At 41.8% G+C, this 23160-nt stretch overlaps 1 protein-coding gene across 7 annotated transcripts in view; it reads right to left on the bottom strand.

Moving 5' to 3' along the window:
- Positions 1-23160, bottom strand: part of ATP8B4 (ATPase phospholipid transporting 8B4 (putative)) — a 246461-nt gene that overhangs the window by 193785 nt on the left and 29516 nt on the right. For 6 of the 7 annotated variants that reach the window (XM_084898218.1, XM_084898216.1, XM_084898217.1 and 3 more), the window contains 2 exons: positions 18423-18514; positions 14172-14239 (listed from right to left, as the gene is read on the bottom strand). In XM_084898218.1, coding sequence (XP_084754344.1) covers positions 14172-14199 — 28 coding nt within the window. In that variant the 5' untranslated portion in view covers positions 14200-14239; positions 18423-18514. The remainder of the gene's footprint in view (positions 1-14171; positions 14240-18422; positions 18515-23160) is intronic. The other variant, XM_084898219.1, reaches the window with a different exon arrangement.

Here is a 23160-nt window from a genome sequence, read left to right as displayed (position 1 = left end):
CTTTCAGAGGCATCGTGACTTCCTTCCAGAAAGTGAGTAATAAAAGGCAAGAATTCACCAAGGGATTCACCAGTGTAAGCTCACTGCTGCACAACTGTTATCACTGCATTGGGTTCCCAAAAGGAGTAAAATGATACACCACACAGATATACAATATAGCGACACAGCTCATATTTAAAGTGGTGTGAAAGAGCTCCCAGTGCAAGACAGCAAACGGAGTATATCTTTCTACCTACTTTTCCTTGCAGGTTCCACTAACATGACAGAAAACATGGGTATTGTTGTTTGTAAGGAATAGAAATAAAACTATGCTGGAAAATAAGAGTGAGGCTTAGTAGAGCTTTATAAATGTTAGAGACAGTCTAGGAAATAGTATAGAAATAAGGATCGAGTGTGTGTGGGGGAGAGGAGATAGGAACAGTTCTAACCAAAAAAATTAGAAGAGTGGGTCTTTCCAATGAAGCCCAGAAAAATTCCAAATGTAGTCAATAAATACAAAGATTGAGAATGTGCCATGGTCGGCAAACTGAGGCTCACGAGCCACATGCGACTCTTTGGCCCCTCTTCCACAAAATACCACGGCCTGGGCGAGTCTATTTGAAGAAGTGGCATTAGAAGAAGTTTAAGTTTTAAAAACTTGGCTCTCAAAAGAAATTTTAATCGTTGTACTGTTGATATTTGGCTCTGTTAACTAATGACTTTGCCGACCTCTGGGCTAAGGTGACAGTCCAGTTTATGCCTATTGTCTTGGTGAAATAATAGGGTTCCCTTTTAATCTCAGAAGTGTCCTAGTTTGGAAAATAAGTTATCTGATCACCTTAGTTCTGGAGCATCACCAGAATAATTAAATAATAATTAAGCCAGTTGGGCCACATACCCCCTTCCCTGCCCACTAAAGGAGTAGGCAACATGCCTAGGAAGGAAACCAGGATTGGGTGCCAGGTCAAAGAGAGAAGCAGTTCTGAACCTCCACGTCAGCTACAGCAGACCAGGCCTTGGAAAGCCTGCCTCACTGCAGCAGCTGTGGGTTGGCCACATTGCTGGACTAACAACACACAGTGCTACGGACTGAAGGTTTATATCTCCCCCAAATTTATATGTTGAAACGTAATCCCCAATGTATTGGAGGGACTTTGGAAGGTATGTAGGTCATGAGAGTGAAGCCCTCATGAATGGTGCCAGAGCTTTTTTGTAAGAGGCTCCCTTGCTCCTTTCATCATGTGAGAACACAGCAAGAAGAGAGCTGTCTACGAACCAGAAAGCAGACTCTCACCAGCCACCGAATCTGCTGATGCCTTAAGCATGGACTTCCCAGACTCCAAAATGTGAGAAACAAATGCATGTTGTTTGTAAGCCAGTAAGTCTATGGTATTATATGATAGCAGCCGGAATGAACTAAGACGCACCTCTCTGTAGACTGGCTACATCCCTGGCTTTCCTATTTAAGGGAGGGGCCTGGCAGGGATAAGGACCTTTGCAACTACACTAATCCATCCAGTCTTCCATTTGTAAATACAAGCTAGCAACCATAAATCACCGGAAATCTGAGGCAAATCTATTGCACAAAGGAAAAGGAAGAACCCAAATGGAAGAGATAATAACAAAAACAAGTGGGGGGAGGGGTTGTTTGTTTGTTTGTTTGTTTATGCTCATTAGTACCTTGAAGGATATTGAAGAAGACATGGCACCCATGAAACAAGAATAAACTGATAAGAACAAAGAAAACAGAAAACAAGAAAGAGTTCTTGGAAGTTAAAATGTTTAATAGACAAACTGTAAAATAATATTGAAGAAATCTCCTAAAATACATTCCAAAATGACAAAGAGGAGGAAAAGATGTGAGAAGAAAACCTAGGAGAAGGGAACATAAACAATGACTGGGAGGAAATATTCAAATAAAAAGAAGAAAATTTCCCTGCACCAGAGTCAGACATAACTCTTCAAAGTGAAAGGGTCAGCAAGTGCCAATCAGGATGAAAGAGAGTGGGCCCACAGTTCTGCATAAAATTTTGAGTTCCAAAAACAAAGACAAAACATTAAAAACTTCCAGAAGAAAAACAAATTGATTAGTCCCAGAGACAAAAGAATCAGACCATGAAATTTCTCTTCTGCAACAAGGATGATAGAAGACATTGGACTGATGCCTTCCAGTTTTAAGGAAAAATCTTTTTGAACTTAGAATTCTATACCCAGACAAATAAGCAAATGTGAAGGAGCAATAAAAAAAAAATGTTTAGTCATGTAAGAGTATTTATATACAAGACCACCTCCAAAATAAATATTCAAGAAAATGCAACAGGAAAAATACTTACTTTAAATTATAAAAGTAAAGTGCAGTGGAAGCAAATATAGGTTTGATTTTAACAAAGTATGAAGCCCATAGGGCAGGGTCCTCCCATATGCCCCTTCCCTCTCCACCTCTTTCCTTTCTCGTTAAAGAGATTTGTGGAGAGACATAGGCATAGGGAGGAGGCTGGCTCCCAAGGGATGGTGCTTGGAGTAAAGGACTATGAGGGAGCAAAGGACAAGACCAGAGATGGGTGGGGGAGAGCACAAAGACCATTTGCCAGAATGCACGGTTTTCTGATTCCAGACTGAATTGGGGGAAGAAAAAAAAAAGCCTAGACCCACAAGCAGCACCTTCCTCCTTTCCCCCTTCAGGGTTGTAGTCCTAGGGGAGAAGGAGAGGGTAGCTTCTCCAAGACCATAGCTCGCTCACTCCTGGCCAAGGGAGCAGGGTGAAGAACAGGGGCTCCCCAGCAGATTTGGGGGGTAGGGAAGACCAAGATGAAACATCAAAGAATTTGTGTAGGAGTCCAGCTAAAGGCCAGGCCAGGCCAGAGCTGGGCCAAGCTAGGGGAAGATGCCTCTACAGGCTGGAGGATCGCTACTGCCCCACCACCAGCCTGGGAGCCAGATAGTTTGCCAGGGCCTTGATTGCAACAGCTGTCTCCTCTGTCATGGGAGACAACACTGTAATGGGGATCCCCTCTCCATGCTTCTGCTTAGTCTCCTTGCCAAGGTCTAAGGTCCTCTGGCACCTCCCTACTGTGTTAGAGCCATGATAGAAAACCATCCTGGATGCCAATCAGCTGAAAATCATTCCTTTTTATGTTGGGAATATCCATATTATGAGTTTAAGGGCAGATATCTTCATATTTCTTCTCAGTAAAGATGTCAGTGTCAACCAGGTGGACTGTGGCCTGGCCGTGCTTGCCAGTCCTGGAGGTGGACACCTCCACAACCTCACATGGCTGGCTTTTGAGCACCATAAAGCCATTCTTACATAATACTGCACTCCTTTGGAAAGGTAGCTGAGCCCCTGTGTCGCCTGACTGGAAATCCAAATCATCTGCCATTTTAAGAGGCTTTGATTCCAATTGGTGTAAATGCAATGGAGGCCTGGATCTTGAAGCAAGAGGCCCAAGATCTCTTTCCTCCAAATCATCCATGTAAGCATATGTAAACTCATGAACTCTCCTTACCGATGGTGCCTCCCTAAAATAATGCCACTTTGTGCTGCCATTTTTAAGTGAGAAAATATATTTTGTAAACAGAAAAATACCAGAAAACTTTTTTTAATAGCAAATAGCTGGAAAATGGATATCAGTCTTAGAGTTGGTTGTATTATTATTTTCCAAAAGGGTCTGAAGTAATTTTCTGAATATTTCTAATGGAAACTGGCAAACCCCTATTGGTTCTACTCCAGGTCCTTTAAGGCAACACCCAACTCTTAATCTGGGCTCTTCTCCCACATAGCATAATAAATTAAATATTGCCCAGCTTTCACTTCCAGTAAGCAAGAGAAGAATAGTCATTTACATCTTTTTCCCCATTTTTTTATTCAATTATTATCTGTGTACATATTTTAACATTGCCCCCCCCCATATATATCCCCCCTCCCCAGAGTTTTGTGTCCATTGGTTGTACTTATATGCATGTACACAAGTCCTTCATTTGATCTCCTATCTCCCCCAGATCTCCCTACCATACCTGCTGTAATTTGACAGTCTACTTGTTGCTTTACTGTCTCTATATCTATCTTTTGGTTCATCAGTTTATAATGTTCTTTATTATTCATAAATGAGTGAGGTCATATGGTGTTTCTCTTTCACTGACTGGCTTATTTCACTCAGCATGATGGTCTCCAATTCCATCCAGGTTGCTGCAAATGATGAGAATTCCTTCTTTTTTATGGCAGCATAGTATTCCATTGTGTAGATGTACCAAAGTTTTTTGATCCAATCATCTGCTGACGGGCACCTAGGCTGTTTCCAAATTCTGGCTATTATAGATTATGCTGCTATGAACATAGGGGTGCATATATCCTTTCTAATTGGTGTTTCTAGTTTCTTGGGATATAGTCCTAGGAGTGAAATTACTGGGTCAAATGGGAGTTCCATTTTCAGTTTTTTGAGGAAACTCCACACTGTTCTCCACAGTGGTTGCACCAGTCTGCATTCCCACCAGCAGTGCACGAGGGTTCCTTTTTCTCCACAACCTCGCCAACACTTGTCGTTTGTTGATTTGTTGATGTGAGGCATTCTGACAGGTGTGAGATGGTACCGCATTGTTGTTTTGATTTGCATCTCTTGGATAATTAGTAACTTTGAGCATGTTTTCATGTGCCTTTTGGCCTTCCTTCTGTCTTCTTTTGAAAATATCCTATTTAGGTCCATTGCCCATTTTTTAATTGGATCATTCATCTTCCTTTTATTTAGTTGTATAAGCTGTCTGTAGATGTTGGAGATTAAACCTTTATCAGTGGTAACATTTGCAAATATGTTCTCCCACACAGTGGGCTTTCTTGTTGTTTTGTTGATGGTTTCTTTTGCTGTAAAAAAGCTTTTTATTTTAAGTACTAGCCATTGCAATTAGACAAGAAGAGGAAATAAAAGGCATCCAAATTGGAAAAGAAGAAGTAAAGTTATCTTTATTTGCAGATGACATGATATTGTACATAAAAAAAACCAAAAGACTCCATTAAAAAACTAATTGACTTAATAAATGAATTTGGCAATGTAGCAGGATACAAAATTAACACCAAGAAATCCATGGCATTTCTATACACCAACAGTGAAATTACAGAAACAGAGACTTAAAAAGCAATTCCATTTACTATCGCACCAAAAAAAAATTAAGATACCTAGGAATAAATTTAACTAAGGAAGTAAAGGACCTATTTGCAGAAAACTACACAACACTGAAAAAAGAGATAGAGGAAGATGTAAACAGATGGAAGAACATACCATGTTCATGGATTGGTAGAATCAACATCATCAAAATGTCCATACTTCCTAAAGCAATCTATAGGTTCAATGCACTCCCCATTAAAATACCAATGGCATATTTCACTGACCTAGAAAAAACTCTCCAAAAGTTCATTTGGAACAATAAAAGACCCAGAATAGCGACAGCAATCCTGAGAAAGAAGAGTAAAGTAGGAGGGATCTCAATACCAGACTTCAAACTGTATTACAAAGCTACTGTTCTCAAAACAGCCTGGTACTGGCACAAAAAAACAGACATATAGATCAATGGAATCGAATCGAGAACCCAGATATCAACCCAAATCACTATGCTCAATTAATATTTGACAAAGGAGGCATGAATATACAATGGAGTCAAGACAGTCTCTTCAATAAATGGTGTTGGAAAAATTGGACAGATACATGCAAAAGAATGAAACTAGATCACCAACTTACACCATACACAAAAATAAACTGAAAATGGATACAGGACTTAAACATCAGACAGGAAACCAAAAAATACTGGAAGCATCCACAGGCAGCAAAATCTCAGACATATGCCAAAAGAACTTCTTCACTGATACTGCCCCTAGGGCAATGGAAGCTAAAGAGAAAATAAACAAATGGGACTACATTTACATCTTTTTTATTAGTTTGTCTGTGAACAATTCATAACATGTTAGTATCTAAGACTAGTTAGTGAATGCAGCAGCTCTGTTAACAAGATCAAAGATAAGAGGAAGCCAAAGCCGGTTTGGCTCAATGGTAGAGCGTCGGTCTGTGGACTGAAAGGTCCCAGGTTTGATTCCTGGCAAGGGCATGTACATTGGTTGCAGGCACATCCCAAGTAGAGGGTGTGCAAGAGGTAGCTGGTCGATATTTCTCTCTCGACGTTCTAGCTCTCTATCTCTCTCCCTTCCTCTCTGTAAAAAATCAATAAAATATATTTTTTTTTTAAAAGATAAGAGGAAGATTTAGGAGGCTTCCATTGGGCCTGTGAGTAATTGCAGTAACTACAAGTCTGTAGTTAGCAAACATGACTCTTTGTTCCATCAACACCGGAGCATTTTGTCCTTTACCAAATGTGGCTTAGGAGACAGCCTTCAGGCAATTGGCTTTAGAGCCCCAAAATCATGAAATGATGAAACACTATGGATAAACTGGGATCCCTGTATTAAACCCATGATGGCATGGACTGACACTTGCTCAGTAAGGTGGGTCCCCATCCAGAAGCTAAAGAATGTCCCTACGTCCACACATGGGGTATCATTTGGGTTTTGTTGGTGGTGGTGGCTTTTTGGTTTGGGTCAGATCTCAGAAAAATTCCCTTGAGCCAAATCAATAACTTAAGCTTTTTCCTTTCTTAATTTTCTTTCATTCTTCACAATCTGGCCTGTGTGCTTGGGAGCCAAACCAATTCATTAAAGACATGAAGAAAGAACAATGAGTGGGGAGAGCTTTGAAGAAAAGGGTTTGGTCTCCAAGATTTCCTGGTTCCACTCCAAGTGCACACTCTAATACAAATGAAAAAGATGTGTCCCAAATCGGGGTTTCCTATTGAAATCCAGTGGTGACCTGCAGCTAGTGGGACTTACTGACATTTAAGCAGCAAACTAAGGAAAATCAAGGCAAAAAAGAAAATCTTGCCACAATTTTTCCCCCCTCAGGAAAAAATGCTTGGAAACAGTTAGGGGATTCAAATAAATAATAAAGGGCTTTGGGTTTGTTTTTCTCTCTATTGAGCCAGTTTGCTCATCAGGTCCAGAAAGTTGGAAATTTTGATTTATTGGGAGCTTTATGCCTCCCAAGGTTTACTATATCTTCTCAAAGAAATGTAAAAAATTTTATGGATCCATTCTCCTTCAAGTATACATAAATTGTATTATGCAAGTTACAAGTACAATCAGTAAAATGTTCATACAGTAAGCTTGTGGCATGTAGCTTTCTAAGCATAGATTCACAACTGGAGACAACATTTACTGCAACATGAGGAGGAGGAGGAGGAGGAGGAGGAGGAGGAGGAGGAGGAGGAGGAAGAGAGCTAACTTTTATTGAGCATTTGTTCAAAGCTAGATACTATATGAACTATTTCATGTCCATTATTTCATCAATCTTTAAAGCAGACCTATTCGGTGCATACTACGTATTATGATCCTCAATTTACAGATGAAAAAAATACATAGGAAGATTATGCAGTAGGATCAGAATTCAAACACCAAACTGTCTCCCTTGTAAAGGAAGCTTGAAATAAATTCTGTATATAAAGAGATGGCTGGTGGTACTGTGTAGGAATTACTGGAAAATGGACCCACAGGTTGAGAACCGCTAGCAGGGTTGCCTAAGACCATCGGAAAACACAGATATTTACAACAATTCATAACAGTAGCAAAATTACAGTTATGAAGTAGCAACAAAAATAATTTTATGGTTGAGGGTCACCACCACATGAGGAACTGTATTAAAGGGCGGTGGCATTAGAAAGGTTGAGAACCACTGCCTTAATGGGAAATGGAGCCCACAACCCTTTGTGCATGGGCTGATGCTCAATCCATTGAGCCACACCAGCCAAGGCAAAACTTACATTCTTTTGCTATTTAATTATCTATAGGGGAAATTGCATTTTTATTGACTGGGCCAGGATCAGAATGCTTTCAGTAAAGATGGAAAATAGCTTCATCTTTTTATAGTACCCCATTCAAAAAGACAAAAACAACAGGATCTACCCCAAGGATCACGAGAGACTAAAAGAAGCTAGAGGACGTCTGATTTCCCATGGTGAGACACATTTCAGCCATCCAAAGGAAAGCAAGCCACCTGCCACAGAGTGAGAGGGAAAAAACCCAGGTGGAAAAGAGAGACACGTGAGAAAGAAATGTGAGGAGGCCTCTCATCTGCCTGATACCTCAGGGGTTGCACAGGAAACTGTGGTTTCCAAAGCCTGGGGCTATCATTTTGAAATGTGTGATGCTATAAATTGCATTTCTTTAGCACATGTCGGTTTCTGTGTCTCAAACCCCTGAATTCGTGTTTCAAATAAAATCTGCTAGGGCAAAGACAAGGTGATTTATTTATTCCAGAATTATTTTTTGAGCTCCTTTGAGCAAGGGTCTGTTCTAAGCAGGGAGGGAGAAACCAATAAGACAGGGGTCTGCTGCGAAGGGTGGGCATGCCCAAGAACACCAGCACAGCGGGGAGGCCGAGGAGAGGCCAGGAACCCAGAGGAAAGGAAAGCCAAGGCCAAACGGGTGGTTAAAAGGCGTCCTCACTTGCCAAGGGCAGCTCTGAAGGGAACGTGCTGAATGCGAACTCGGGGCTATGCTAGGGGGCTCTGCCAGCACCTTCTCCACGCTGAGCTGCAGTCTTTCACTGAAGGGACTTGGGCAGAGGGGGCTGCCACCTGAGGTGTGGTGAAGTGTGCACTTCGAGAGAGGACATCAGTTCCTCCTCCGCTGCTCCTTCTTGTACGACCAGGTGTGAGAAGACCAAAAGGAAAAATGGGAGCCTCGCTTTATCTGTTCATGAAGTGTTCAAATAATACATTTTTTTAAGAGATAAAGGAGGCAAAACTTTGGGAAGAAAGGAAATCTGCCATCTTTTCACCCCCTCGTGTTCCCTCACTCCAGTCCAAGTCCCCTCACCTCTCCCCGCAGCTGCTGCAATAGCCGCCCTCAGGGCTCCCTGCGTCTGCCCCATCCCTACGATCTACTTTCAGTAGACCAACAAAGTGATCCTTTTAAAAATATATTCACTTCCTATTTCTGCTCTAACAAATCTCCATAGACTCAATGGCTTCAAACAACATAAATGTATTAACTTATTGTTCCGGAAGTCAGAAGTCCGAAAATGGATCTCACAGGTGTTGCCCCAGGACTGGTTCCCTCAGAAAGTCTAGGGAAGACTCTGTCCCTTTCCTTTGCCAGCGTCTAGAGGCTGCCTGCATTCCTTGGCTCATGGCCACATCACTCTGACCTCTGCTTCCATTGTCCCAATGCCGTCTTCCACTCTCCAGTCTCCCTTGTGATTACAGTGGGCTCCCCTGGATAATCCAGGTATAGCTTCCCATCTCCAGGTTCTTAGCTTTATCACATCTGCAAAGTCCCTTTTCCCAGGTAAGGTAACACGTTCATAGGTTCCAAGCATTAGGATATAGACACTGTGGGGGGGAGGTGGCATTACTCTGTCTAACACAAGAATCATCTCTTTCCCCTGCTCAAAGTGTCCAATGTCCCTTCATCTCAAGAGAGAAGTGAGTTTTTGCAAAGGCATCAGAGTCCCAAATGATCTTCATGCACCCACCCCATTACCTCTCTGCCCTCAAGACTCCACCAGCAGCAGGCGTACCATGAAGCCACAGAAACTTAAGCTTCAGCTCACTGCACTTTCCATTCCAAGGCCCTGAGAGCAGCACCAGAAATGAGTTTGCATTGTTTGTTTGTTTTAGTTTTTTTATTTGCAAAAGTATCTTAGCTACAGGGACTAAGATCTTTGCCATGCTGATTCTCCTCCCCCACCCCCATCACCCTTTGCCTCATGTCAGACGGTGCTGGGATCCAGGTAAGGGGGCCTCCCCTCTAACACAAAAAAAGTTTTCCCATGCCCTTTACTCTCTGGACACCAATAGTTATTAAAAAATAGAGGAGTTCTTGAGTCTGTACTAACCCCAGGTTACAAAAAAGATTTTGTGAAGCCAGCACTGTCTCAACTGTCATAGCTGTGTCAGTAGTGATTGGCACTCCATTGCACTGGCCTTGTTCTTAGCTAAACAAAGAAAATAGATGATTTTGAAAAACACTCAATCTGATTCTACAGACAAATTACTATAGTAGACAAAAAGCAAGTTCAACAAAAACTAATTCCTTCATACGCATGATTGCAAAACTTCTCGAGGAATAGCTTTTGGATTTGTTGTTGTTCCATAAAGGGTAAATCCAAGCAGAAGAAAACACTCTTTAAACACATATATTAATACACATATGTGTACCTTTATGGGCATTGACTTAGTACCTCCAAAGGTTGGTTCCATGTCTTATTCATATTTTTTATCACCAACCCTTTATTGCAGAACCAATGCGGTACTTGCTAGAGTATACGCTCAAAATGCCTGAAAACCAGATATATAAACTTCCACCAAAGAACTGCCTTATTTGTAGGTGCAATAGATGCAGTGCCTAGCATCCACAGTACTCTGAGGGGAACACAAAAATGTTTACATTTTCATATGTTTTAAGATGAGAAGGAAAAATAAACACCATAATAATGGATACATAGTAAAGATTTTTATCTGAATTATATCTATCTTTATATCTATAATTGTAAAATATAATTTTTTAATATTTTTTGGAGGAAGGACCCACAAAAGACATATGTGACCCTGGTCTGATTTTTTCTACACCCTATAAACATACTAAGGACTCCACAGTGGAACATGCTGGCTCCACACCCCCACTGTGGAGTTAAGAGCAACTTTAGCAAGCTAAAAGAAAGCCTCTAGTTATCTACTCCTTTTGCTTTCCATATTATGAAACTACATGAAATCTGAATTAGGTATTTTACACATGAGCAATGCTTTTTTTTTTTATTGCTCTTTAGAAAAGCACATTTATGTCTTAAAATGATTTGTCTTCAGGTCTCCCATCAAGCTACACAGAAAGGGTGGATTACAAAGAACAAACAAAAAATAGACTATAATCTTAATGTTTTAAATATTTGGGTCAATTAGCTGACACTTTTTTAAATATATTTTATTGATTTTTTACAGAGAGGAAGGGAGAGAGCTAGAGAGCTAGAAATGTCGATGAGAGAGAAACATCGACCAGCTGCCTCTTGCATACCCCCTACCAGGGATGTGCCCGCAACCACAACCAATGTACACGCCCTTGACCAGAATCAAACCTGGAACCTTTCAGTCCGCAGACTGACGCTCTACCACTGAGCCAAACCGGCTTCAGCTAGCTGACACTTTTTACATCTTGAAGAATGTGAGATTTCTAGAAATGTGGAATTAATAAACAATAAAGCATATCTGGGAGAAAATAATTGTGTTCCCACAACACCTGTTATCTATAACTAGAGGCCCAGTGCACAAAATTTGTGCATGGGGGTGGGGGATCCCTTCAGCCCAGCCTGTACCCTCTCTAATCCGGGACCCCTTGGGGGATGTCTGACTGCCAGTTTAGGCTCCCCAGATCAGGCCTAAACCGGCAGTTGGACATCCCTCTCACAATCTGGGACAGCTGGCTCCTAACTGCTCACCTGCCTGCCTGCCTAATCACCCCTAACTCCCCCCCCCCCCCCGCCCCGCCAGCATGATCACCCCTGTCTCTGTCTGCCGATCTGATTGCCCCTAACTGCCCCACTCCCACCAGCCTGATCATCCCCAACTGCCTCCACTGCTTGCCTGGTCAACCCCAACTGTCCCCTCTGCTGGCCTGGTTGCCCCACACAGCCTGCTGTTCAGTTGTTTGGTTGTCCTTCACTAACCCCCCTGCCGGCCTTGTCATTGCAGACAACCTGCTGGTTGATATTATTACTGTGACAGCATCCAGGACAATTTACATATTCCTCTATTCTTAGTATAGATAATAAAAAGGTAATATGTTAATTAGACCAGACATCCTTCCAGATGTCATTCCAGAGGTCCTTCTGGATGAAGCCAGGGCCAGAGCAAAGACTGGGTCCTAAGAGCCAGAGGGAAGCTGGTACTGGCAACTAGGAGAAAGAAGGCCTACTCTTGCATAAATTTTCATGCATCAGGCCTCTAGTATTTGGTATATTGTCATATACTAATACAGCATCACTGGTCCAAGCGTCCTCATGATTCTGTGAAATTTTGTATAAATGTTAGTACTCCATAATTAATGCTACAGATATATATCTCACTGAGATAAATTACCACTTCTGCATAATTTTTCTCCCGACAACACCAGGCTGATTTGAAAGCTGTGCTCCTCTGGTAAATATACCACTGCAAGGAATGTTTAGTAAAGTGTTTTCAAGTTATTATTTGCAGGAAGCTAATTCCAGCAGGGCATAATAAAATGCAAAAATTTCATCAAAAGGTTAATGGACTTCTACTGTATTTTCAGCAGGGCTGAATCATGTTATTAACCTGCTGGAATATCTGAAAGTGTCTCCCAAACCTGAATATCTACATGTCATTACCTGCTCCTGGCCAAACAGCTGAACAACCGAGGGTAATTCCCCCAACCTGATAATGCCTACTGTATACCAAACCCTACCTTTTGTTATGTATATCTGCTTTGCTTTAGGGCAATTTGTGTTAATAAAAAGCCTAGGGGTCCAGAGATTCAGAGAACTTGGTTACTGAAGCTAGGTCTCCTCTGGCTCTCCAAAATACCTTCCAAATTTATATTTCATGGCTAGTCTCTCTATTAATTTACTCACAGCCCTTCTCCAGATTCCCGAACCCTTCTAGATTCAGGGAAAGAACCCCAGCATTTATTGATACTGCAAACTCGGTAACTGTGTGAGGATACATGTATTATATTGAATCGTATAAAACTACTTGAAATCAAGAAAGGTTGATACTACCTCACCTACCATAGAAGCTCAAAACAATTTGCTGATTGAGTGTGTGAGTGGCTATTTTACGTCATAAAACTATACCAGATCTATAGGAATTGCTATAACCTAAAGATTTGCATCATGCACAGTCATGATGATGCAAATGATAGTGACACAAAGATAATCCCTCAAATTGTGTGGCCATTGTAACAAGAACAAGAGGAAGAGGCTGGCCTCAGCTTTCCCTGCAAATCAGCACCAGAGCAGCCACAGCCCCAGCTGTGTCGCCAAAACACAGCAAATCATACAACAGTAGCTGCTGGAAACATGTCCTTGTTAAAGCTGGTCAATCTAATGTTCACACTGTCCAGATTATACCAGTGATTTGATATAAATAAATCATTTCATTTGAAAAAATAAAAAATTATGACAATATAGCTCTAAACTCTTAGGTTGCGTTGGGAATAATGAAAGTCTTGCCCCAGAGGGTATAACTAAGAACCTCTGGGTAGCAACTACATTGAGACAGATTTCAGCTCATTATGAGGCTGAATGTTGCAATAAATAAGTGCCCAAAAAGGGGAATAGACTTAACCATGAAACAATTGCCTCTTTAAATAGGTTAATCACCTGTCAAGAAATGTTATTACATGGAGGAACAGGGCATTAGATCAACTCTAATCCTGCCTTTTGTCTCTAAAACGTCTATGGTCAAATATAGAGAAAATAGTGGTAATTAATTAAATACACATTCATTGAAAAAAAAATACATAAATGTCTGTCACTAACAAGAGGCAAAAGAGAACATCAGTGCTCTCTGGCCAGAAGGCTATATTAAAGAAACTGGAATACTGTTCATGCTGTTCAGCTAAACCAATTACCCAACCAAGAAAACAACATGTGTTTCCTGCCATCACGAACAAAAATTATTTCTAACTGTGAGATCTTAGTTTTCAATATTGGTACATTGATACCATGTAATGCTGCTTTGAAAGAAAAAATGAAGAACGAACTGTTGGTGTGTGTCAACTATATGGATGTATGTCAAAACGCCTTCTGCTGAGTAAAAGAAGCAAGACACAGGACTATGTGCTTTATTATTTCATTTATGTTAACTTCAAAAACAGGCCAAACTAATGGAAATCGGGCATGGTTGTGTGGAGTGCAGGGAGAATGAATGAAAGGGGGCTTAAGGAAATGTTCTGTGGTGATTGGGATATTCTGTATCTTGTTTTCAGGTGGTAGTTACGCAGATGTGCACAACTGTCAAAACTCATCAAATTGAACACTTAAGATCTGTGGGGTTTTTTGTATATAAATTACTCTTCCACAAAATAAACTTTAGTTTAATTTAAAAATCATATTCGCTTTGTAGCGTTTGAAGAGCTCAGTACTTACCAAGTGGTTTCTTTTTACTGCAGAACATTATTGCACCGATTGTTTTTCACGGGGTCTCAACAGTTGGCCTACAAAAGAAAAGTGCTCCTTAACCATACATTTCTATCCATTAACTCTTTTCCTAGTCAGTTCCAGGTGAGTTGGAAGCCATTGGCACAGTAAGGAATAACAGATCCCATGTCTCAGGCTCAAATCTAACTAGATAAGAATGATTCTATACAAAAAATAATTCTATACAAATAATTCCATATAAAACTATTTATACTATAAAGGCTACACAAACTAACTTAAGGTAAGCACAAGTGTGCTATTCAATTTGGCATTAAAATTGAGCCAAATTTTCTAATATAATCTAAACCCTATGAACCAGAATATCTCAGAGGTGAAGCTCCAGCCTCTGCCTTTTTATTTTCCAATCACAGCTGACACACAACATCACATTAGTTTCAGGTGTGCAGCATAGTGGTTAGACATTTGCAAAGGCATCTGCCTTTTATTCTGTTGCTATGGTGATTCCTTCCCACAGCTGAAGCTGGGAACCACTGCTCAATTGTGGGAGTTACACGTGAGAGGTAATTATCAGCCAGGTTCTAGAGAACAAAATACAATCAAAATGTTTCCTCAATTTATTCTCAGGTGAATAGTCTTCTCCAGGTAATTACAAAAAATAACAACAACCTCAGAATATTGTCATTATTATTTTTCATTGTTTTCCCTACATATGGTCCATTGTCTTTCATATAGTAAACTTTATTAAAGATTTAGAATAAATAAAGGGGAAAACAAATAATTTCAAACTTTGGGAACTCAGCAGACCATGGAAATGAGCTCAGGCACCTTAGCAAACACACGGCCAGGTAGGCAGGGGTACTGAGTACAAGCTCTCTCCATTAGGAAGGGAAATGGCCTGTTTGCTGCCTGCTCGACGCAGGGGACTGGCAGGATGCAGGAAACAGACTAGCGCACAAAGAAGTTGGTCAGTCATATGGAGACCAAAAGAGAGGAAGACCAAGACTTATGGCTCAGTAGTCACAAGAAAAGAGGAAGCAGAGAGTTTATCAACACCCACTGCAGCACTATTAATCTTCCAGAGGCTAAAAAGCTTGAAACCATCGATATTTCCCTGTATCATGCTCCCAAATCCATGAGTTCCCATCCAACACCTCCAAGAAAAGCAACAGCCTGTTGAGGGCTCAGCCTCCTCTCCCCCCTATCCCTGGGCCATGCCTGACAGATAGGGCCAAGGGCACTTTGTGGAACCCACTGCTATTCTAGGGACCAGTGACTACAACCAATCTGAGCAAGAAGATGGGGATCCTGCTGCCAGGTGCTACTTGAAACAGGAACAGGTCCTCAAATATGTAACTCTTGTTTCTTCTCCCACATCTTCTACCAACTGCCACCAGGGCTGCCCAAGACAATCCCCACTTCCCCTCCTCACTGTTCCCTCCGCCCCAGCCTCTAGGACCAGCGATTGCTTTTCCCTTACATTCCTCCAAACAGGTTTCCAAGCTCCTGCCTTGGGTGCCTATAGACCAGGGTCCACATTGAAGCCAACGGCATCCTCATGAAAGGTAAATGGCATCATGTCACCCCACACCTTCCTGCTTAAAACTCTCTAATCACCTCCCATTGGTCTTAAGGGGGGAAAGGATCAAATTCTAAAGTGATCTTTTAGACCCTCTGCAACCTGGTCCCTGCTCATCTTTCTAGCCCGATTTCTGAACACTCTCCTCACTGCCCTCATTCCTCCTTGCACCCTCTCACCTCTATACTGTGTTCAAGGGCCTTCACACGTGCTCTTCCCTCTGCCTGTTACCATCTAACCCCATCTCTAACCCTTTCACCTGGCTAACTCTTACTCATCTTTTCAATATCAACACCTACATCACTTCCTCTAAAACACCTTCCTAGTCCCCCAAATTAGAGATAGGAGCACCTCCCAATGTGCTCCCCAAGAATCCAGAACCTCCCATTTCAGAGCTCCTATCACTCCAGAACGTATTTGCCTGTTATGTTGGCTGTTTCCCCAATAGTCCAAGACTCCAGTAGGTCAGAGACCTCATCTGTCTGGTCCACTGTTGTATCTCCAGTATCTGGCATATGGAGCTCAATAAACATTTGCTAAATGAATAAAATATGGATATCCTCAGTTTCTAAGAGGAATGGAACAAGGGCTTTCCAATGCTAAAGTGCACTTCCCTTTTAGCAGCTATTCCTCCCCATACCCCAGACCCAAGTGCCTTAGATCTTCCCAAACTAGAGGTCATAGTGGCTTTCTTGGCTGCTCCCTCCCTCTGGCTGGTCCCCACCCTCCTGTGCACCCCATACCCAGCCTAGAAAGAATCTCAAAGGGCAAGCAATATTTGTTTAGCAGTAGGAGGAGTGTTGCAGGTAAATTGAAGAGCACAAGAAAGAAGGAGGAAATAAGCAACTCTTGAGGGAGGAAAATAAGAGGAGGCACTCTGGCTATAAAAAAAGATTCACAAGCCTGGCTGGTGTGGTTCAGTGGTTGCAGCCTTGGCCCTTGGACCTAAGTGTCATGGGTTCTATTCCCAATCAAGGGCACATACCTGGGTTGCAAGTTTGATCCTTGGCCTAGTCGTGGCAGGTGTGGGAGGCAAACAGTCAGTGCATCTCTCCCACATTGATGTTTCTTTCTCTCTCTTCCTCTTCCTCCCTCCCTTCCACTATCTCTAAAAAAGCAATGAAAATAATATCCTCAAGTGAGGATTTTAAAAAGGTTCACAAAGCCGGGACCAGTTTGGCTCACTGGATAGAGTGTCGGCCTGCGGACTGAAGGGTCCCGGGTTCGATTCTGGTCAAGGGCATGTACCTTGGTTGCGGGCACATCCCCAGTAGGGGGTGTGCAAGAGGCAGCTGATCGATGATTCTCTCTCATTGATGTTTCTAACCCTCTTATCCCTCTCTCTTCCTCTCTGTGAAAAATCAATAAAATATATATATTTTTTTTTAAAAAAAGGTTCACAAAAAGGATTTTTTAGGTGAAAACTTCCTATGAAAAATAAATGGACAGAAGTGGGTTTTTGTCCACAAAAGTCTTTTCTGTTTCCCTCCCCCACCAAAAAAATAAAATAAAATAAAATAAATAAAAAAATTGGCCACAACAAGAGATAAAAATGGCAACAGGGAGAGGGGTAGGTAAATTCTGAAACAATGACATCTGGATCGGGTAGCCCCATCTGGCCAGAAGGTTACAGCTCATCAGCAAGTTCTAATCCAACTTGTTAGGGCTTGAAAACTCTCTCTGGGGACTAAGTGAGCATGCTCTGTTTTCACGGCCCAGAGTCCCTGGAGCAGGTGGAAGGAAGAGTGATTCTTTAAGCAAGGTGGCAAGAGGGACTCCACCCTGACAGGTGGCAATGAAAATGCAGGCGCAAATTCAATCTCTCGGGAAGGTAATAAAAGCACTGGCCGATGGCCAACTTACTCTTTTTTTCTCCTTATTGGTTTGCTAGATGGCCTTGAGGGATTAGTACTAACAGATAACCAGCACAAAAGATGAGCCTAAGTACATTTGTGCAACATAAAGGTAACTAAAGAGAAACTATCCATGTAGCACTTTGTCTCTCTTATTTTAGATCCTCCTATAATATAAGAATGTCTAATTATAAAAGCCCCTAGATAATAAAGCGTAAAGCCATATCATATTTTTTTCTAAAATTACCTTTAAATCATACAGCTATTTCATTGCTTTTACTTTCTCTAATACCATTTTCTTTTCTTTTCTTTTTTTCTTTTTTTTTAAGGCCACCAAAAATTTTGCTTGTCTCAAAAAAAAAAAAAAAAAAAATTGGGAGAGTGATAGATCTAATACCATTTTCAAAGTACCTTTAAATCCTTTCATTTTAAATCCATTTTTGTTTCAAAGTATCTTTAAAACCTTTTATTTTAAATCCATTTTTGTTTTTATACAAAATATTCTCTACTTCGTAATTAATCTAGAATGATACTATAATCACTGTTGTATGAATTAAACAATATTTCAAAAAGATTTGTGAAAGTTATCTCTTATTAATGATCTTAGTCAACTGTTTTTATTCTCTAAGATATAAAGTTACAACAAAAATTAATAATTGACCTTCAGGTCTATGCTTCCTTCAGTCTAATCTTTTCCTTCTAACAGTGAAATCCAGGCATATTCAGGGAGGAGTCTAAGGTAACAGATTCTAGTTTCACTTAGAGAAAGTAAAATTCAGTTGTTTCACTCCTTCATATTCATCAACTCACCAAAATACTCCAGCTGACTCTGGCTTCACCTCTAAAGGATGCTGGAGTAAACACAAAGTCATCTTTTCTTGAACCTTTGGATCAGTGAAGGTCTAAGGAAATCAGAGTAAACAAAATCAGGTGAGAAAAAGGGCTTGCTAAAGTGAAAGCTAGCTCTAGAAATAAGGATTTTTGGATTTTAAAATCCAACCATTTACAAGCATTGAAGCAAACAACATTTACATGAATACATTCTTTCTTTCTTTCTTTTTGAAATAACTCCAAAGCAGAGGAAATGAAAAAGGAGAGCTGCCTGCAGGTCTTATCCTACCCTTGACTTCATCTTACCCAAGGGATTAAAATGGTGGTTTTACACTTTGTGTGAAAGCCCTGGGAGTGTTTTATAAGAAATAAAGGAATGGGAAAAGTAAGAAGAGAAAGAAGCAGCTAAGAAATAAGAACTATTTTATGTCCATTAATTCATTTAAAAATGCAACAACTTCTTAAAAAAAAAAAAAAAAAAAAAAAAAAAAGATTGAAAGTTATACTTGCATGAAAATTTTTTTTTTTTTTTTACATTTCACGTTCAGGTTTTTGACTCTTGGCCCAGAAAATAATTCTCCTAATTAAAAAAAAAATGGCTCCAGTTTGTTCAGGGAAAATAAGAAGTTGGTTTCAAACACCTTGAGATTGAGGGTGATACCATGACATGTAAGCTGAAGCAGCAGAGAAGAGAGCATCCTGTCCATATTATGATTCCTCAAGGAGGTCCCTATTTATAGTTACAATGGGGACACCCAGGTAACTCAATGCCTTAAACAAAGGATTAAATTGAAATGCCCTTTAATAATCTGAGGCCATTCAACAATAACGTTATTATACTTAATTCCCCTACTCCAATGCCAGGATTACTAGGCAACCTGTTGATAATAACTTGCTTTCCCACAGAAATCTGCCTGCAGGGGGAAAAAATGCACTAGTCATGCATGCCGAAGTGAGCAGCTGGTGCTCCTGACAGTTTTATTGCACTTTTTTAATTGATTGAGAGATAGAGAGAGAGATGTGTTGTTCCACTTATTTATGCATTCGTTGGTTAATTCTTGTATGTACCCTGACCGGGGATCAAACCCACAACCTTGGCGTATCGGGACGATGCTCTAACCAACTGAGTTACCTGGCCAGGGCCTATTACACATGTTGAGTTAATATGTTGTCATTTTTATTTAATATCATCAGTCTCTTGAGCTGATATTAGTCTGCCCCAGAAAGACAGGTCTGGTTTGAGCATGCTGTTGAAATATGGTCCTACGTCTACAGGACAAACAACCCACTCTGGCCACAGCAAACTCGCCAAGAGGCCTCCAAGGGGACAGCTTGCTGACCTGCTCGAGGGCAACAGGATGTGGTGGCTGGAAGCTTGTCCTTTGGAGTCAAGCATCCTGATCTTGGATTCCCGCTTTTAGCACTAAACCATCACCGAATCTGGGCAAATAGTCTCTGCAAGCCTCAGAACCCATGAGGGGTGGGGGAGAGAGACTGTTAGGGACGGGGCACACAATGAAAGTGGGTATACTGTACCAGCTATGTTTAAGGCTTTCCTTGTCGAAGTATCTACATAAGTGTTAGGGTGAAATGAGGACAGTGGATTTAACTCCTTTAAGACATTCTGCAGTAAAACAAAGGAGATGCATGTAAATGGGTAATGAGACTTTACAGAGATGTGTCCGCTTAGGAAGACAGAGCCATAGGTATAAACTGAGGGAGCAGAGCCAGTGGAGAAAGACTGAGCCTACAGGGTAAAGAGACAAAGTGGCAAAGGAATGGGAGGAGACTGGAAAAGAAAGAAGCCAGGGCAGTTGGGGAAGAGACAGGAGCCCTCAAAGCCGGGACAGGAGAGTAGCATGCGGCACATTCTTGGCAGCTCTCTCAGGGCAAGTAAACCCTGGTGAGCCCCTTCCTGCCTGGCTTTATCTCAGGGTCCAGGGAAGAACTGGGGTGCCCCCACTGGGAGAAACCCTCTGTCCTTTTAGCAGTGGGTTCTCTCCAGTTCTCAGGACTCGGGGACAAGATGGGCCAATGGGGAAAGGGCCCATCCATCTTCAACGAGCCCAACCCCAGACTCACCCCCTGTGAGGACCTCCTGCCCTCCTCTCCTTCTATTCTCCAGTCTCTGCTCTGCTCTGCTTGTCTTCCTCTTTCCCCAACTCTGCTTCCTCTGCCCTCTGGAGACCGTACCATACAGGAGAGACTCTTAGGATAACAGGTTCCAATCCCAGCTCAGGTACTTTCTCTCCAGCGGTACTTTGGCCAAGCCACTTTGCCTCCTAAGACTCAATCTCTGAATCTGTAAAATAGAGGTGATAATGCCTTTCCCCAGAGGTGATGTGAGGTTAAATAGACATGCACTTACAGTTCACTCCAGAAAAGTATTCCCACCCCACTGACCTCCTCCCCATTCTGTCTTTCCTACTCCCTACCTTCTCTCCTCTTTCAATCTTCCAGTTTCCTTTTCCTGTTTCCCTGAATGTCCTTCATATTTCTCACTACAGCACTTGCTTTCCAATCCAACACACCTGAGGACTGACCCAACCAAGAGTGGGAAAAGGGGGGGAAAGGGGCCTCCATGAGAGGCCAGCATCAGGATGAACACAAGTAAACCTTGAGAAGCCACCTGCTTGAACAGGGTAACTCGCAATCTAAATCAGGACATGACTGTAAAGGAATGAGCACAGTGCCTCCTGTTACATAATTAATACTCAAAAAAAAAAAAAAAGCTCTTATTATTAAGTGTATTTTTAACTCTCCACAACTTAAACTTGAACAATAGTGGGGTCTGAGAATGGGAAGCTGTGATGGCAGATTTAGAGAACAAGCCCCTTCTCTCCTCATGATGCCCTCCATCTTCTCTGGTGCTACCCCTTGGCTTTACTGCCACGGCTCTGGGTTCCAGAGGCTGAAAAGCAATGCTTTTATTGAGTGCTCCCACCCCTGCACACAGCAACCTTACAGCCCTATCTGCTGGCAGCCATCCCTGCCCGCTCAGGAATATTCCCGAAATAACCCCCAATCAGGCCCCAGAGCACAGCTCTAAGAACCCAGCGAAGGGAAATCTTGGAGGTAGAAGGACAGAGAAATCTCAGCCTTGGAAGGTGAGAGCAATGAGGGATGAGGAAATCAGCCCAGGCCTCTGTGTGCAACTGGAGTGTAGTTTTAGGGTGGAAGGTGTAGATAATGTTTTAATCACATTTGGTGCCAGTGACAGCTGCCAAGAGCCATAGTGCTTACAGACTGTAGATATTGGGCAAAAATAGAAGTTAAAAAAAATTAAGCCAGTCTGCGTATTTATATGTATGTTTATAAAAGTGGTGGTTAGTACAGCCAAATTTATACATTGCTTAGCAATTATATTTAACTTCCATGCCTCAACAATAAATTATTTTATTTCCCATATAATATATATATATATCAGGTTGATTTTGTTGTGAGTTGTCATGTCAACACTGAAGTCTGTTTATGTTCTGTTCAGCCTGCAGCTGTGACCCAGCCACAAAATTCTAAAGCACCGGGGACCCTGCTTCCCTTCCTCGTCCTGTGTATCCCCTGCTCATTTTCCAACTTGGTCTCCTAGTTCCCTCTTCTTCCCTTTTTCTTCATTCCCTAGCCAACTCTCTCTGCCTCCCTTGTGTATTTTCGCCCTCCTCATCCTGCCTTTCTCTCCCAAACATGCCTCTCCTGACTCGGTCTTCTTCCCTCCCCTTCTCACTTCCCTTTCATCCACCAGTACTAGAGCAGAGCGCTAGGTTTGGTTCTGCTGGCCCTGTAACCTCCACAAGCTCCCCTCCCTTCTAAGCCCTGGGGTTTTTTATCGGTCAAAGCAGCCATCAGGGTAACTCTAGGATCACTAGGCAATCTAAATAAGGTCATGACTGTAAAGGAATGAGCACAGTGCCTCCTGTTACCAAGTTAAGACTAAAAAAAAAAACAACAGTTCTTATTAAGTGTATTTTTAACTCTTCCCCAAATAGAAAAATTCCTATCAAATCCAAGAGCCATCCCTACTGATGTTCAATCATCAGCTATCAGGTGCCTATTCTATGTCAAACCTGGGCTGGGTAGAGGGAGGCAAAGATCATTAGGCCCCATCTGTCCTTCAAACGCCCACAGTCTGAGAAAGACAAGACAGATACATGGAAGAATCATTAGCGTGGCATGTGCAGGGCTATGACAGAAGGGACCGAGATCCGTGGAGTCAGAGGGGAGGGAGTCACCAAGCATGCTTTGCAGAGTCAGCTAAGACCTCACACTGGATGATTTCAACTAGAATCCTTTTGAAAGAAATAGAAGAGTTTGCTTAATAAAATGAGGTAAGGATGGGTAAAAGGAGCAACACGTGGAAAAATCAAGCATGGAAGAGAAGGTTTGAGGAGCAGTGGCAGTCATGGCCACCAGACTGCAGGGAGCATGGAGGGAGGTGGTGTGATCTGGGGCTGGCAAAATAGACAAGAGATAGATTCTAAAAGAAGGCAAAATCTCATCATTGTTATCATCATCACTGCCATTCACTGGGTACTTGACCTCAGGCTAAGCACTTGGCATATATCATCTCACCTAATCCTCATCAACACTCTATGGTCAGGGACTATCTCCATTGGATAGAGGAGATGACAGGGAGCATCACTATGGTCAAGAGCCTGTGGTTGACCCTGCAGGTAATGGGAAGGCAGAAGACATCTCGTTGTAGAATGTATAGTTAGAACCC

The sequence above is a fragment of the Pipistrellus hanaki genome (assembly GCF_964339955.1).
Source record: "Pipistrellus hanaki genome assembly, chromosome: 1".
Classification (NCBI taxonomy): domain Eukaryota; kingdom Metazoa; phylum Chordata; class Mammalia; order Chiroptera; family Vespertilionidae; genus Pipistrellus; species Pipistrellus hanaki.
This window is presented reverse-complemented; position numbering and strand designations above follow the sequence as displayed.